Below are 13,331 nucleotides of genomic sequence, written 5' to 3' on the forward strand. Positions count from 1 at the left end.
AGCAGCATGAGATATTATTTTTTAAATAGTTTTAACAAGGTGATAAGATTTCATAATTTTAGAAGAAAACCTGTTTAAAATCTAGGTTCTATTTTAATGACCCTTTATTACATTTTGTCGGAGAGTACAATATCTTATGAGAAAGCTAAATGTCACGTAAAATTTACTTATAAAAAAGTTTTTGTATTTTCTTTCTATGTCACAGCTTGCTCCATCGCGTGGTCATCACCTGAAACATCTTGGCTACCAACAGAAGTATTGTCCACGTCCAGAGACGATTTCTCTGAAGAGTCGTTAGTATCTTTGACAAAACGTAACGATTCATTGGAAGTGTTGTTGGTATTTTTGACGACAGGCGACGACTCATTAAAAGTGTCATTCTTATTGTCACTGTCTATTTGACCACTATCTGTTGTTTCGCTTTTCTTCTTTCGTGGGTTTGCAACAAGATTGCTGTGGTACCAAACTCGGTGCACTATGAAGTAATATATAGTCTAAAAACACATGAGCTAGGAACAACACATGTAGAAATCATCAAATCAATATTTTCCACTTTTTCATATCTTAATTTGAAATATTTGAGCATTATAAATGAAATACAAACTTTTACCGATACTTCGAAATCTATTCCGGATAATTTTTTTCAAAACCCCAAAACTTCGAACAAAGAATTATATGACATAGTATAATCCGTATTATTATAAGAGATGTTATTATATGTGTAACGGAGCCTCATCAATGATTTCCTGGTTGATGGTAATTCTCCGGAATAGTTATCAATGAGTTTAACAAAAAGTTTGACGTTTCGTAACACACACAACATAAAATAACAGAAGATATTAAAAACAAACAAAAATTATGTTACCTTGGCAATCTTGAATCTCCACAGCAGATTTCTGTTTGCAACACTTGCGACATCGTTTAAATTCACATTTCGAACCCTAATATATAAGAAATGTCGTGTAAGGTCTACTTTGGTAGTACGTATAAACAAAGCCTAAAATAAAGGAAGCAAGGCAACTTACCCATGGATTGACAAGGCAAACTGTACACAGCGGCCATTTTTCTCTCGCAGCTATAAAGTATGAAACTTAACATGTTATCTAGCTACCAATTTTTGTTATCGATTTTTATGGCTTCCAAAGCTCTTTCCCACTGTGTTTAAGCTTTCTTTAAGGTTTAACTTTTTTGGCTCTTAGTATTGCAGGTCAATTAGAAAGGAATGTTGTTGGGAATATTATATTGTGAGCTTTTCAAGTCCGTTAGAAGTCGTAATTACAAAAGAACACAAGCAATAAACAACAATAACAACAAAAATCTCTCACTTTTAGGGAAAAGTCCCTTTCCATGTTCAAAATGTTTCTGTCGTAACATTTTTCTTCTCGTATGCGATCTATCCTTTTTCGGTTCATCACTTGACAATTCTTCATGAGCCCGCTTACCGGCGTTTTTTTGCCTACAATTCAAAAATGCTGTATTAGAAAGAGCTTTTGTGCGTATAACAGTATTGCAAGTTTTAAAATCAGTTTAACAATTCTGTAGGTTTTTTATCTTAGTGTCATCACAACGGAATTCAAGGTATTGTTACAATAAATTTACTTATAAAACAATAAATGGTTTCTTTTTAGAATTTTTTTAAAAAAATAGATTTATTAACAGAAATAAAAAAATAAACCAAATGACATGAAGAAAAGTTTTATTTCTTAACCCGATAAAATCTAAAATTACCCCAAATTTTTGTGAGAAAATATTTCGAAGCTGCAGTCAAAGAAACATAACGCATTACATACTCGGCCAATTTATTTTATTTTCGCCAGCCACGAGTCGTCATAATCAAAAAAAAGAAAAGTAGCATCCTTACGGAGGTCTTACATAAGGTTGACATCTCCAGTATGGAAGCTTATCCAGTTCTTCACTGTCTCTTCCTTCGGCAATGTCTTTTTCTGCATCTTTCTACAGAAAATGAATGGAGAGTTCGAAAACTTACAGATGACAAGAAGAATTTATGATCTGCTGCTTTTCAGATAGCTACAACACACACAAGGAAAATAAATGTTTCAAAGCTGATTCTGAAATGAGATTTCTAAGACGTTGCTAATAAAGAGAGGGAATTTTTCAAATTTCATCTCCATCAAACAAAAAATTGGTTGAGTAGAATAGAGTAGCCATGCATTTTCAACAGGAGTTTTCCATGAGTTTTCTGGGAGATTTCTGACATTTTTTTAGGAGTTATCCAAGTGAATAAAGAAGGAATTTCAAGGAGAAACAAGCTTCCATCTCAATGGTCACACGTGAATATTAAACATGCCTGCTGCTTAGTAGCATACTTTTTAGACAAACATGAAATCAACGGAGAATTGTATATAATCATTTGTTCTCAGATTATAGTTTTTTTACAAAAAGGAACAAATAAATTTTAAGATGAACGAAGATTTTAAATTTACACTGAAATAAATCTCATCCGAAAAATCTTATTTTAAAAACTTACATGACCAGAAATGGAGAGAAAGACAATACAAAATTTCACACATTAAATAGCGAACTCGTCTGATAGTACTTTCAGCCACAAGAGGTTTAAAGATGTGAATTTTAGTGTACTCTGATAAACATTTTCACAAACATTCAGAAACTTGTAGTAACTTAAAAAGAGTGGAAAAACTCAACAATCGTTAGAACACGTATATTGTCCTTGGCAGCCTCATTTTATGCGTGTTATTTGGAAATCACATATTCTTAATGGAGCGAAATTCTTTCACTTTAAACCATTTATGCAATAGAGATAAACTTAAGTCGCCTACCAAACTGATAATTCCAAAACATCTATTTTTTTAACCAGGCCAATAATAGAAAAAAGTATTAATAATTATTCTAGAACACCAGTAACTAATTTATGGCGAATTTGGGGTAATTAGGCATGTTACTTAGCAGCATGATTTTTCATGGTAACAATCTCTACTTAAGTTTTAGACATTTATAAAAAAAAATTATAAGTACTTTTTGCTTAAAATGACATTAAAATTTCTCTTTAAACTTCCGAGAAACTCACTTTTTAGCATTTATTGATAAGTAGAAACATTTTTTGCAAAAAAAATACAAAAAGTTAATAAGCAGATCCAGAGAAAGGCTGTGATGTACAGACAGACCTTAATTTATAGGTCACTTTACTGTCGCGTGTGATTAAAAAAAGAAACGCAGTTTCACAACTTAATGACTAAAGAAACTGTCTAAAAACCAATTTTAAAAAATCATTTCCTAGAAGTTTTGCAACTTTCCGGGAGTGTATTTCCATTTCTAGGACTATAGAGTTTAGAGTTAACTCATGTGAGGAAGAAGCAACCGTTAAGCCGAGAATGGATGATGATGACTATGTTGATGATGACAACATAAAGTAGTATCTATAATCTACTACTTCTGGCTATATCTTTTAATCAGACATGTTATTAAGAAAACACGCGCACCATTGAAGAAAAGTACATACCTTACAGAGATGTTTAAGTTGATTGGATACCTCCACCAACGCATCGAATGATTTTGCGACGCCCAAAGGAGTTCGCAAATCTTTATATTTGCACAAACTAAAAAATGTATCAACAAACTTAACTTTTATAGAGTATATTGACGAGTAAACAAAATTTGTTTGGGACCATATTTTCTATCTAGAAGTGCTCCTACACACCTAGAAAGTTTTATAGTATTTAGTATCAGGGGGTACTGTCACAGACAGGGGGTCACTGTGTTGCCGACAGAGCAAGCTCTTTCTCTTGAAATAAACTATATACAATATTTTTTTATTTAAACTGATCTTAATATCAACACCATGTGGAGTACCAAAAAATTAACTTAAACGAATAAAAGAAAATGTTTACAAGAACGTTTTCTATTGACTAATGACTCCCAGGAAGCAAACCTAAACAGCTTGCATTTAAATCACCAAAAATATTAAAAAAAAATCAGATAAAAGAGTCTCAAGTAAGACGAGGACGAAAATTACTCTCCCATTAAGTGGCAGGATGAAAATATCTCTCCCCTAATCAAGGTGACTACAACTTTTAGTTTATTTGAATTTTAGAAGAATTTAGGAGATAAAGAGATGAAACAACAATAATTAAAAATAATTCCATATTTTAGGAGATTTTTAGAAAATTTTAGGAGAAAATAGAGAGTTTCTATTTAAAACCAATTCAGTTTTTAAAAATGTATTAAAATATAAATGATTAAACGGAAGTAAGTTGAATAAACAATTTAGGATCTTTTAGATGGAATCAAGATATATCGCGTCTAAATTATAGGTTATTTAGGAGATTTTAGAAAAATATAGATTTTGGTTTTAACAATATAAATTTTATTTATAAGAGGTAATATTAGGATCTTCATCTTCCTTATATTTGCACATCGCTGTACTGCTTTAACTTATACCGTCGAAAATTGACAGCTCTAATTGGATTAGTGAGAAGTTATTTTACGATTAGCAACCTATTAGTACATGTCATATTTAGGTTTGGAAAAAAAAGAGTACGGTATAACTGAAAAATTATTGAATGGCGTTATAATATAGATGAAAAATAATTAGCACAACACTTTACGAAGCGGTCTAGATGGCGTGGTCAACGTCGACGTGGTCAAGGTCAAAGGTTGTTTTAAATGACAGGTGAGGCATGCAGAAACTCCTGTACAGATAATTTATATACAGCAAGTGGAGCAGTGTGCTCTCCTACTGAAAAATGTCCTTTGGCATATAAATCTGTATGAACAATGACTTACCAGTGATGCCACATTCGAAATAAATGTCCTCGAATATAACCAAGCGGAGGAGTGTGTTCTCTTGCATAGGAGATATATTTATCAACCATCTCCCATGCAGGAGGTTGCCTTCCAGTGAAGATAGCTGGATTGTATAACGCACCCTCTACACAAAAAAGCATAATGTTACAAACAGTTGAGAGAAAACTTGCTATATCGGTATCACTTCTGTGATAGTAAAAAAAGTAATCATTTTAAACTGCACAAAGCTTGGTCTTATAAAAAGCAGTGCTTTTGTACTCCTTAAAGTTCAGTCAATATATCATATTCACTTTTAAACAAACAAAACAAAACAAAAACAAACAAATAAAACAATTCACCTGCAGTCATAACACCATCAACTTTGGTGTATTCAAAACATCTTTCCACATCTCTTAAATACTGAATGTTTCCATTTGCGAAGACAGGAATTGAGAGATTCTCTTTGACGGCTTTTATATGCTCCCAATCAGCCACACCAGTGAGAGGACCTTTTTGTTCTCGTAAGCGACCATGCACGGTTACTATCTAGTAGCAAAATTCTGAAATTTTCGAAGAAACATCATGACAATCAAGATTGGAGAGATTCAAATTGGAGAGATTCCTTTTAAAGAGGAAGTAATTATTAATTGTCGACACAACCGCGGTATTTTTGTAAGATAACCATTTTAAATAATTCCGCTGCACCTTAGTTGAAGGTTGAGGAATAAAATAATGAAACAAATGCTCACTCCAACTAATATTTCAGATCAATGATTTTACACATATATGTAAGATATGCACCCTTGTTAGACTGTTAGCGTGAATAAATAAAATTACTCCGTCTGAAATACAGTTATCGAGTGACCATTTTTGAAAAGAAAAAAAAAATATTTACCTTTGCACCTGCTTTTTCTAACCGTTTAGCATATTCCACTGTATGTTCTATACTTTTGTAGATTCGTATTTTACACGTGATAGGTTTCTTAATGCGTTCACTTGCTGTCCTTACTAAAAGCAATTATATATTTCATTACAAGTCAATCAATAAGGCCAATATTTTGTTTGACCACCTTCAAAACATCATGCGTAGTGCATTTTATTTTGCTTAAAAATGCAAATGTGCCTGCTTTTTATAAACTTAAAAAAATCGAAGGCCACAGTTTTAACCTTTTTTAAAAAAAATGTGAATAGAAATCGCCCTTTAAGAAAAGTGAAAAGATAACCAAAACGTCAAATGCTTACATAAATAATGAAACAATTTAAAATAGAAAATATTGGCAAATTTATTATAAGACAAACAGAGAAATTTTTTTTTTAATCATGGAATGAAAAATACTATAGAGAATAAAATCAACAATCGCGTCTAAAAAAGCTGAATGCAAGCAGTCATGCAAAACAGATAAATCAACTTTCCTTGACCTTAAACTAATAAACTTACATACAAACAGACACAGATAGACAGACAGATAAACTAAACAATAACTTCTTACTAATTTTCTCCACAAGTTCCCATTCCTCCATCAGAAATGCTCCATAATGACCTAAAAATGCACAAAAATGTTTATGCATATTTTTATCTTTAGTTTTCTTTTTCAGCAACTACTTAGCTGTAATTTTGGTATTAGCTCTTAATTTACAGGAAGATTTATGAAACACTCAAAGATTACACACAGTTATGGTTTGCAACAAATTTGGACCAAGTGTGTTTGTGTCTGTAGTATATTAGATCCAAATTCAGTTCAATAAAAACATTACACGTATTGTATAAATCACAAGTTTATATGACTAGACCAAATTTAAAAAATTATAAACGCAAGAATTAGTTTTTGGTCAGATATCCAATTTTAAGAAGGTCTTTGTTAAAATAAATTTGTAAAAATTAACTGCTCGTCAAAAAACATCTACACAGAACTGTCAATACTGGTCTGCACATAAGTACTAACAGAAAAAATACAAAAAAATAAAACAAACTTTTAATGCAAACAGTGAAAAATGCCATCCCTGTCAGCAATGATGTAAAAAAGTAAAAGTTAAGTATCAAGAAAATATTTATTAGTTACAGATAGTATAAATAGTTATATTTCGCAAGACACGTTGATAATCACCAGTTTTTCATTAAAACCTGAAAATACAGTTGCAGTTAGACCCAAGGGTTCATGGCCAGTATAAAAGTTACTTTAACTGATAATAATTTCTTTAAAGCAACTTCAAACAACTTTATAGCACATACCCCTTTGTGCAATGACTTGTGGACATCCAAGATTTAAATCAACACCATCACAATGAGGTTCTGCCAAAGCACATGCTGCTGCAAATTTTTCGGGGTCGTTGGCGCAAAACTGTGAGAATAGAAATAGAAATATTTATAGATTAATGATTTTCCTTCTTTCCCTAATATGTATGTTCAATATTGTTTACTGAGAGAACTTTATAGAAATTAATGAAAGATCCACTATGAATCTTTCATTTTTATTGCTAAGCTTCTACAACAAAATCATCAATTTTTTGTCAGTTTTTTCACTCACAAATAAACTTTTGATAAATTGCCAGGTGCCGTAACCTGCTTTCATCGTAAATGCACTAGGATAATAAGTTTAGACAAAAAAACAGTGCTACTGAATTTTCCAGGATAAATATCATATATTTGTTCACGAATTACACTCTGAACAAAAATTTTTACTTGGAACAACAGCGGTCTGTCATTTGGTGCTGATTCAATAGCAGCTTTACGATATTTCTCATCTGAAGCAAAAATACCAGCATGCCACATTGGTGTGTAACACAGTTGTGATCCAAGCTCGCGACTCAAACAACGAAATGCAAGCTCCGATTGTTCAACCATAGGTGCCAATATAAATTTGGGTGAGCCAAGAACGTTTTCGTAAAATCTATATCCTTCATTACCCATTTTTAGTTATAGGTACAAATTTTTAATTTGTTGAAGTATTCATGTAACTAAAACAAAACAAAATATATTTTACACAGAAATCGTCCCTGTTGTTTTAATTGAGTCTTTATTTAGCATTAGATAAGGGATGCTGTTGTAGGGCTTACCTGCCATCTAAATTAAAGGTAAGACGAGATGTAGTAACAAAATGTTTGAAAATATCGAAGAATAGTCAGTTCCCTAATTAATTTTAATGTCGCAAAATATTGCAGAAATCAAATACTATTTGTTTGCTTCCTATCGACAAACTTATGATTCAAGTTAGCAACCATTTTTTGTTGAAATCACATCATAATCCATTCATTCCAACGTAACCTTCGATTACAAAAGTAAAATAACACTGACAATTAGACATGTTTATGATACTAAAAACCAATGCAAGGCTGGCAGAGTAGGCAAAAAGAATAAAATCTTTCATCAAACATCAGGTTCATATGTGATCATATTTTTTGTTAAAAAAAGATTAAAAAAATTATAAACATTTTGATAGACAATCAAAATGTTTATAATTTTTTAATCTTAATGACAGCAAAGTTCCCAGTGTTCTATCACATGGTTAAATTATTGATTTTTTTAGATAAATATCTGTAGACAATTAACAAATCTTATTTGATATGTAAAAGCAGCAAAGGGTGAAACAATTTAACATAAGAAAACAGTCATTTCAAATAGTCAAGATCAAATTTAATCATAGTTTTTTTTTAAAATTTACGAAACTAACTTTTTTAAAAAAGTGTTCATTCTGTTTAATAATTTGAACCATGAAAATGACAATTGCAACCTCATTAAAGAGAACAATGTTATAACTCTATTTTTGAGAAGCTACAGTTAGATATAAATGGATAATGTAAATGAACAAATTTAATTCTCTGCAACAAAATGGTATAAAAATACAAAAAGTAGATAACTAGTATTGTCTTGGAGGAACATTAAACCCACGTATTCCTTTCAGTGGTTGTCCTCCAGTTCGATCTTTTTCTTCTTCCTTCTCCGCTTTGACTAAAAAAGTTGATAAACATTCAGGATTTCCTTTGCCATTGTCTTGTGGGTATCGATAATCTAATATGTCATCTAATTTATATGTGGGAAGGTTAGAAATTGTTTGGTTATTCGCTTTGTTGCTGAAATGTTTAACAGGGGAAAGACGAAGAGAAGGCAAATCGCACACAGGTGGTAAAACATGTAATGTATGTTGATCAATGTCATACTGAAATGGCAAAGAATGTTTGTGAATTAACATGTGGTCAACATCTTTTAGCAGGGATGGTTCCATGAAAAAACACGGCATGTTAAGCAGTTGTCGAATAACAGCTGGTTGCTTGATCCGAAGGTGAGATTCCACTGTAGCTATTCTTTGTTCAATGTCTGATTTTGAAGCAGTAATCTGAAATAAAAGTAAAATGAACATAAATTTTGTGTGAATTTAATTTGTTACACGCAACCTCAATTTGTGTGATTTAGAAAAAAAATTTTTGAGTAAATTTGGTTCCTGGGTTCAATTATAGCAACAGTTCATGGTTTTTTATATATTAATCAGGTTATTTTTTTGTATGAGGACAAGTAAAAGATTAATTGTGTGGTACAGATAATAATCCAAAAAACTGCATATGTAAAAACAGTGACAAACCCAAAATAAACAACAACAACAACAACAACGACATATAACACAAACAAAACAATAACAATACATAAGAAAAAGCAGATCATAAATATTCATCTTACAACAATATATTTCAATAGAAGGGAAACAATTTGCCTATTGAACATGTTGAGTAATAATGTTTCTATAGATGCTTGTTTTTCTGCAAAAATCCTACAGGATCAACTGTATACAACATCACAATTACCCACATTCCTTTTTTGTAATATGCATTAAATGAAACATAAAAGTCTAGTGAACTAAAAAAAATTTGCAAGTATACACGTACCTTATTTGTGACTGGATAAAAGAGATGTAAAAATGTGTTTCCAGTTTTATTAACCAATCCACGTAAATAAAGCATCTTAGCCTCATACGAGCAATCAGTAAAGGAAAAAAGCAACAGAGGTGGATACTTTTCAATATGTTTCAACTTTTGCTGTGGCGTGAGTCCTACTGTCTTTAGAAATGAAATCCTTTGTAGAAGCATCTGCAGTCTATAGTAAAGGAGTAGAGACTGATTATTTCGTGGAATCCAGTAATCATAATTAGATGCAATATTTCGGAGAAGTTCAATTCCAGGTTCAGTGTTTTCATCCACTTCATCACTTTTTAATTTTAGTTCAGTAAATAAAAACTTTGTAAATGTTTTTGGAGTAACTAAAGAAATATTTTTGAAAGGAGAACTTTTCTTGAAATCTTTCTGGTTCTTTCGTTCAATTTCTTCTTCCAACTGAGAAGCAACATGCAATAGATGTTTCGTAACAATATTTGAAGTTCCACGCATAAGAGTAAAGGAATGTTTTTTCCAAATGCTTTGTGCTGTGTTCTGCAAAGCAGAGTTCATTATTTATTCTAGAAATATTAATGTTGATAAAGTGCTAGATAATGTACAGTAATAATCATCCATGGCAAGAATTTGATACATCCAATTTCACTACACATAAACATTCAGTCCATTATGATAAACTATACAACGATATCGTTTGGTAGTATATTGTGACATTTATATATAAATGCATTAAGTTGTCTGTTTAACTGTTTAAAAAGTCAAACTTTTTCAACAACTATATACACTTTCCTTCAGCGATCCCTCGAAAAAATAATGATAGATGCTACCCTAAAGGAAATAATTTTTGCAGAATTAATTCTATACTGTTGGGGGTCTTGGTGGGTTTTTTAAGCACCATAAGTGGGGTATAGGCACAGCTCCAGTTCCTGGTAAAAAAAGCCTTGTAGATAAAATCAAGTGTTGCAGACCCTAGTAATGTCGTGATGGAACATTTTCGTAAACATCTTTGCAACATCAATATTAGCCATATTATTACTACTGTTTTAAAAAAGTAAAAAGCTCAATAACATGCACTGAAGTTAAATTTAACAGAAACATCACTGGGAATTGCAAAAAATGGACATAAAAATTTGAAAAAAATGAAAAATCAAAAAATCCTAAAAATTGGAAAACTGTTGCAATAAACTATATTTATATTTGTAGCTAGTTTCATCATTTCTGGGTTTTCACTGCTGATTACACACTTTTTTATACCAACACCTAAATTGAGGGTAGCTATTTGGCTCGTTGGTAAGTTGGTTCATTGGCTATGTTGGTTCGTGAACTTGTTGGTTCATTAGCTCATTTGAACGTTGGATTGTTGGCCACAAATTAAAAAACTGCGATGGTATTCTAAGGTTGCTCCAGTATCAGCTTCCTAGTAATAGTATTTCGCCTACTGCACAACAACATCTTTTCTATAAGAACCAGTAAAATCTGACCTTAAAGCTTAGCTCCCACTTTAAAAAAAGTATTCGAAAATCAACTCAAAATATTGTACTAATAACGAAAAAAAAATTCTTTTGTACTTATTTTGATTTGTTCGCAAGATATTCGTTGTTGAAGTTGTAAAATATTAGCTGAAGAAGAAGCTTTGTGCCAGTCGCCATCTTGTGTCCCAATTTTAAATAAATTCCTTCGCGGGAGGGCTTGTGACGTCAACTCCCGGATGATAATTTCGCTGACTCTGCCGTTGGCCCATGTTTTTATATACAAAGTGGTTTTATATATGACAAAGCGGTTCTTGTTTTTTAAACATTTGTAACGGGTACTGAAGATGAGTTTGTAACACGTACATACTGAAGATAAGTAAACACTTGTTTTTTACTTCCCTTTTTAAAACTGAGTTCCCGTGAAAAAGTTGTAGGCTTTCTTAGTTTTGAAGTTTTGAAGCCAGTAAAAAGTCTACAAAACCTGACAGTGAATCAGAAAAGCTGATATGAGGATGAGAATGGAAGTTGAAGCAATAGCTTAGTAGTAAACCATGGCCTTTTTAGATATTCCGATGCTCTCAGAACGAGATTGGCTCTTCCTGACTTGTGTAGAGACTTCAATGCCCACAGGAGATGGGTCGCGGCGCCGGAAAGTATATTTTAAAGTAAAAAAGAAGCTATTTAGGGCTATCAGAGCAAACCATGGCGGGCGACATTTTATTTTACTCTTTCGAAAAATGCCGCGCTGTGATCCCTAAGAGTTTGTGTTGGTTAGAAGAGTTAGACTCTGAAAGCGTTTTTAATTTAGAAGATTTGCAGAAAACTTCATTTCATGACTAGACTATTGGCAGCATTAATAATCACGACCATGCGGAAGTAAACATAGAAAGAATGGGTGCAAAAACACAACCCTGGGCTTATTATAATAACAAATCAAGCAAACTCGATCCCCCGGCCTATAGCGTTCTTTGATATGAGAATGAAACGCGACACGAAAAATAAATTAAAATAGATTAATATAAGAAAGCAAAAAAGAAAAAAAAGAAGGAAGAATCAACAACGCACGCAGAACAAAATAAAATCCCGTAAATCCCCTGCCTAGTGTACCACAATATAATAGAAAAGTCTTAGACGCAACGTAGAAGAGCGAGCACCTATACCAGAATTTTCATATGGCCTAATGCAAAGACAAGTAGACAGAGATTTAGAATTGCCAAAGCCTTTTTTGCCAACGTTGATCAAAACATTCTAGATGATTAAAACTCTTCTGAAAGGTATCGACTCTGTTAAGAGTACACGCAGCTCGTTTTTCCTTGCCTGTTGGAAGACTGGCAAAGGAATGCCTTCCAGCGCTACTTCTATTATTCTTATTACAAAAAGCCATAGCACAAAAACACATTTTATAATTATTAACAAAACTAATCTTATTTGCAACAATTTACTCTTCTTCCTTTTCTCTGAGTTATTGTTTTGCAGCAACATGTTCAGGGGGGCTTTTTTTGCCATCCGGGAGATGACGTCAAACTGGGTTTAATCCGAAAAAAAAATTATCAAAAAATGGCGGCTTTCGAAAAGGAAGCATGCTGTAAACACAAGAAAATGTGGCTTCATATTAGCTTTATTATTTCAAATTTTACTTAATAAATGTTAAATTACAAATTCTCAACATAATATAAACAGAATAAGATGAACTTTTTTTGAAGTGGGAGGTAAGCTTTAAGGTGGCTGTTTTTAAGCCTTTCTAGCCTGATTTGTTCTTATTGTGTTCTTAACGGTAAGAACATAAATTTGAAATTCATTCTTATTTTATTCTTAGGCCGTCATCAAAAATATGTTGTGTTCGCGCCCTCCGACCGACTCACTTTTGGTAATAAAAACCCGTGTCAGTAAGTCGGAAAAAAATCAGGAAAAAATTTTGTGAGGAATTTTCAAAAAGAAAATATTTTTCGCCAGAAAATGCAAAATTGACAAAAACTCGCGAAAATTTATTTCCGTAAAAATTAATTCATTTAGGGCACTCCTGTGGCTATTGACAGTTTACAGGGTGAAAAGTGGTCTACAAACGATGTCAAGTTGGCTCTATACTGTTTTGGTCCTGGGAACGAATTTGGTTGCTCCGATCTGAAAATCCCGAGGGAAAATACGCCCGACCGCCTGACCGACTCATTTTTGCAGGGTCTTCAGGACGCGAACACAACATATTTTTGATGGTGTCCTTTA

The 13,331-nt window shown here is 32.4% G+C and overlaps 2 protein-coding genes across 2 annotated transcripts; both read right to left on the bottom strand.

Moving 5' to 3' along the window:
* Positions 1-73: 73 nt before the first annotated feature.
* Positions 74-8,123, bottom strand: LOC130648367 (tRNA-dihydrouridine(16/17) synthase [NAD(P)(+)]-like). The gene is made up of 12 exons (XM_057454396.1): positions 7,442-8,123; positions 6,992-7,100; positions 6,252-6,302; positions 5,657-5,769; positions 5,121-5,307; positions 4,762-4,906; positions 3,479-3,575; positions 1,862-1,953; positions 1,326-1,456; positions 1,026-1,075; positions 866-941; positions 74-475 (listed from the first exon to the last, which is right to left on the bottom strand). The coding sequence occupies exons 1-12, from the start codon at positions 7,667-7,669 to the stop codon at positions 195-197; spliced, it is 1,560 nt and encodes a 519-aa protein (XP_057310379.1). The 5' UTR covers positions 7,670-8,123; the 3' UTR covers positions 74-194.
* A 433-nt stretch (positions 8,124-8,556) lies between these two features.
* On the bottom strand, positions 8,557-10,605 carry LOC130648369 (uncharacterized). Its single transcript, XM_057454398.1, has 2 exons — positions 9,637-10,605; positions 8,557-9,092 (listed from the first exon to the last, which is right to left on the bottom strand). The coding sequence occupies exons 1-2, from the start codon at positions 10,192-10,194 to the stop codon at positions 8,616-8,618; spliced, it is 1,035 nt and encodes a 344-aa protein (XP_057310381.1). The 5' UTR covers positions 10,195-10,605; the 3' UTR covers positions 8,557-8,615.
* Positions 10,606-13,331: the final 2,726 nt, after the last annotated feature.

This window comes from Hydractinia symbiolongicarpus, chromosome 7 (assembly GCF_029227915.1).
Source record: "Hydractinia symbiolongicarpus strain clone_291-10 chromosome 7, HSymV2.1, whole genome shotgun sequence".
Taxonomy (NCBI): Eukaryota; Metazoa; Cnidaria; class Hydrozoa; order Anthoathecata; family Hydractiniidae; genus Hydractinia; species Hydractinia symbiolongicarpus.

Bases quoted from the DNA above. Each gene is read 5' to 3' on its own strand.
- LOC130648367 (XM_057454396.1), bottom strand. From the start codon at position 7,669: ATGGGTAATGAAGGATATAGATTTTACGAAAACGTTCTTGGCTCACCC. The intron at 5,770-6,251 runs GTAAGAAGTTAT...AATTGCTTTTAG, and splicing joins GGAACTTGTGGAGAAAATTA to TAAGGACAGCAAGTGAACGC. The intron at 5,308-5,656 runs GTAAATATTTTT...TTTTGCTACTAG, and splicing joins TAGAAAAAGCAGGTGCAAAG to ATAGTAACCGTGCATGGTCG.
- LOC130648369 (XM_057454398.1), bottom strand. From the start codon at position 10,194: ATGAACTCTGCTTTGCAGAACACAGCACAAAGCATTTGGAAAAAACAT. The intron at 9,093-9,636 runs GTACGTGTATAC...CTTTTATTTCAG, and splicing joins TTTATCCAGTCACAAATAAG to ATTACTGCTTCAAAATCAGA.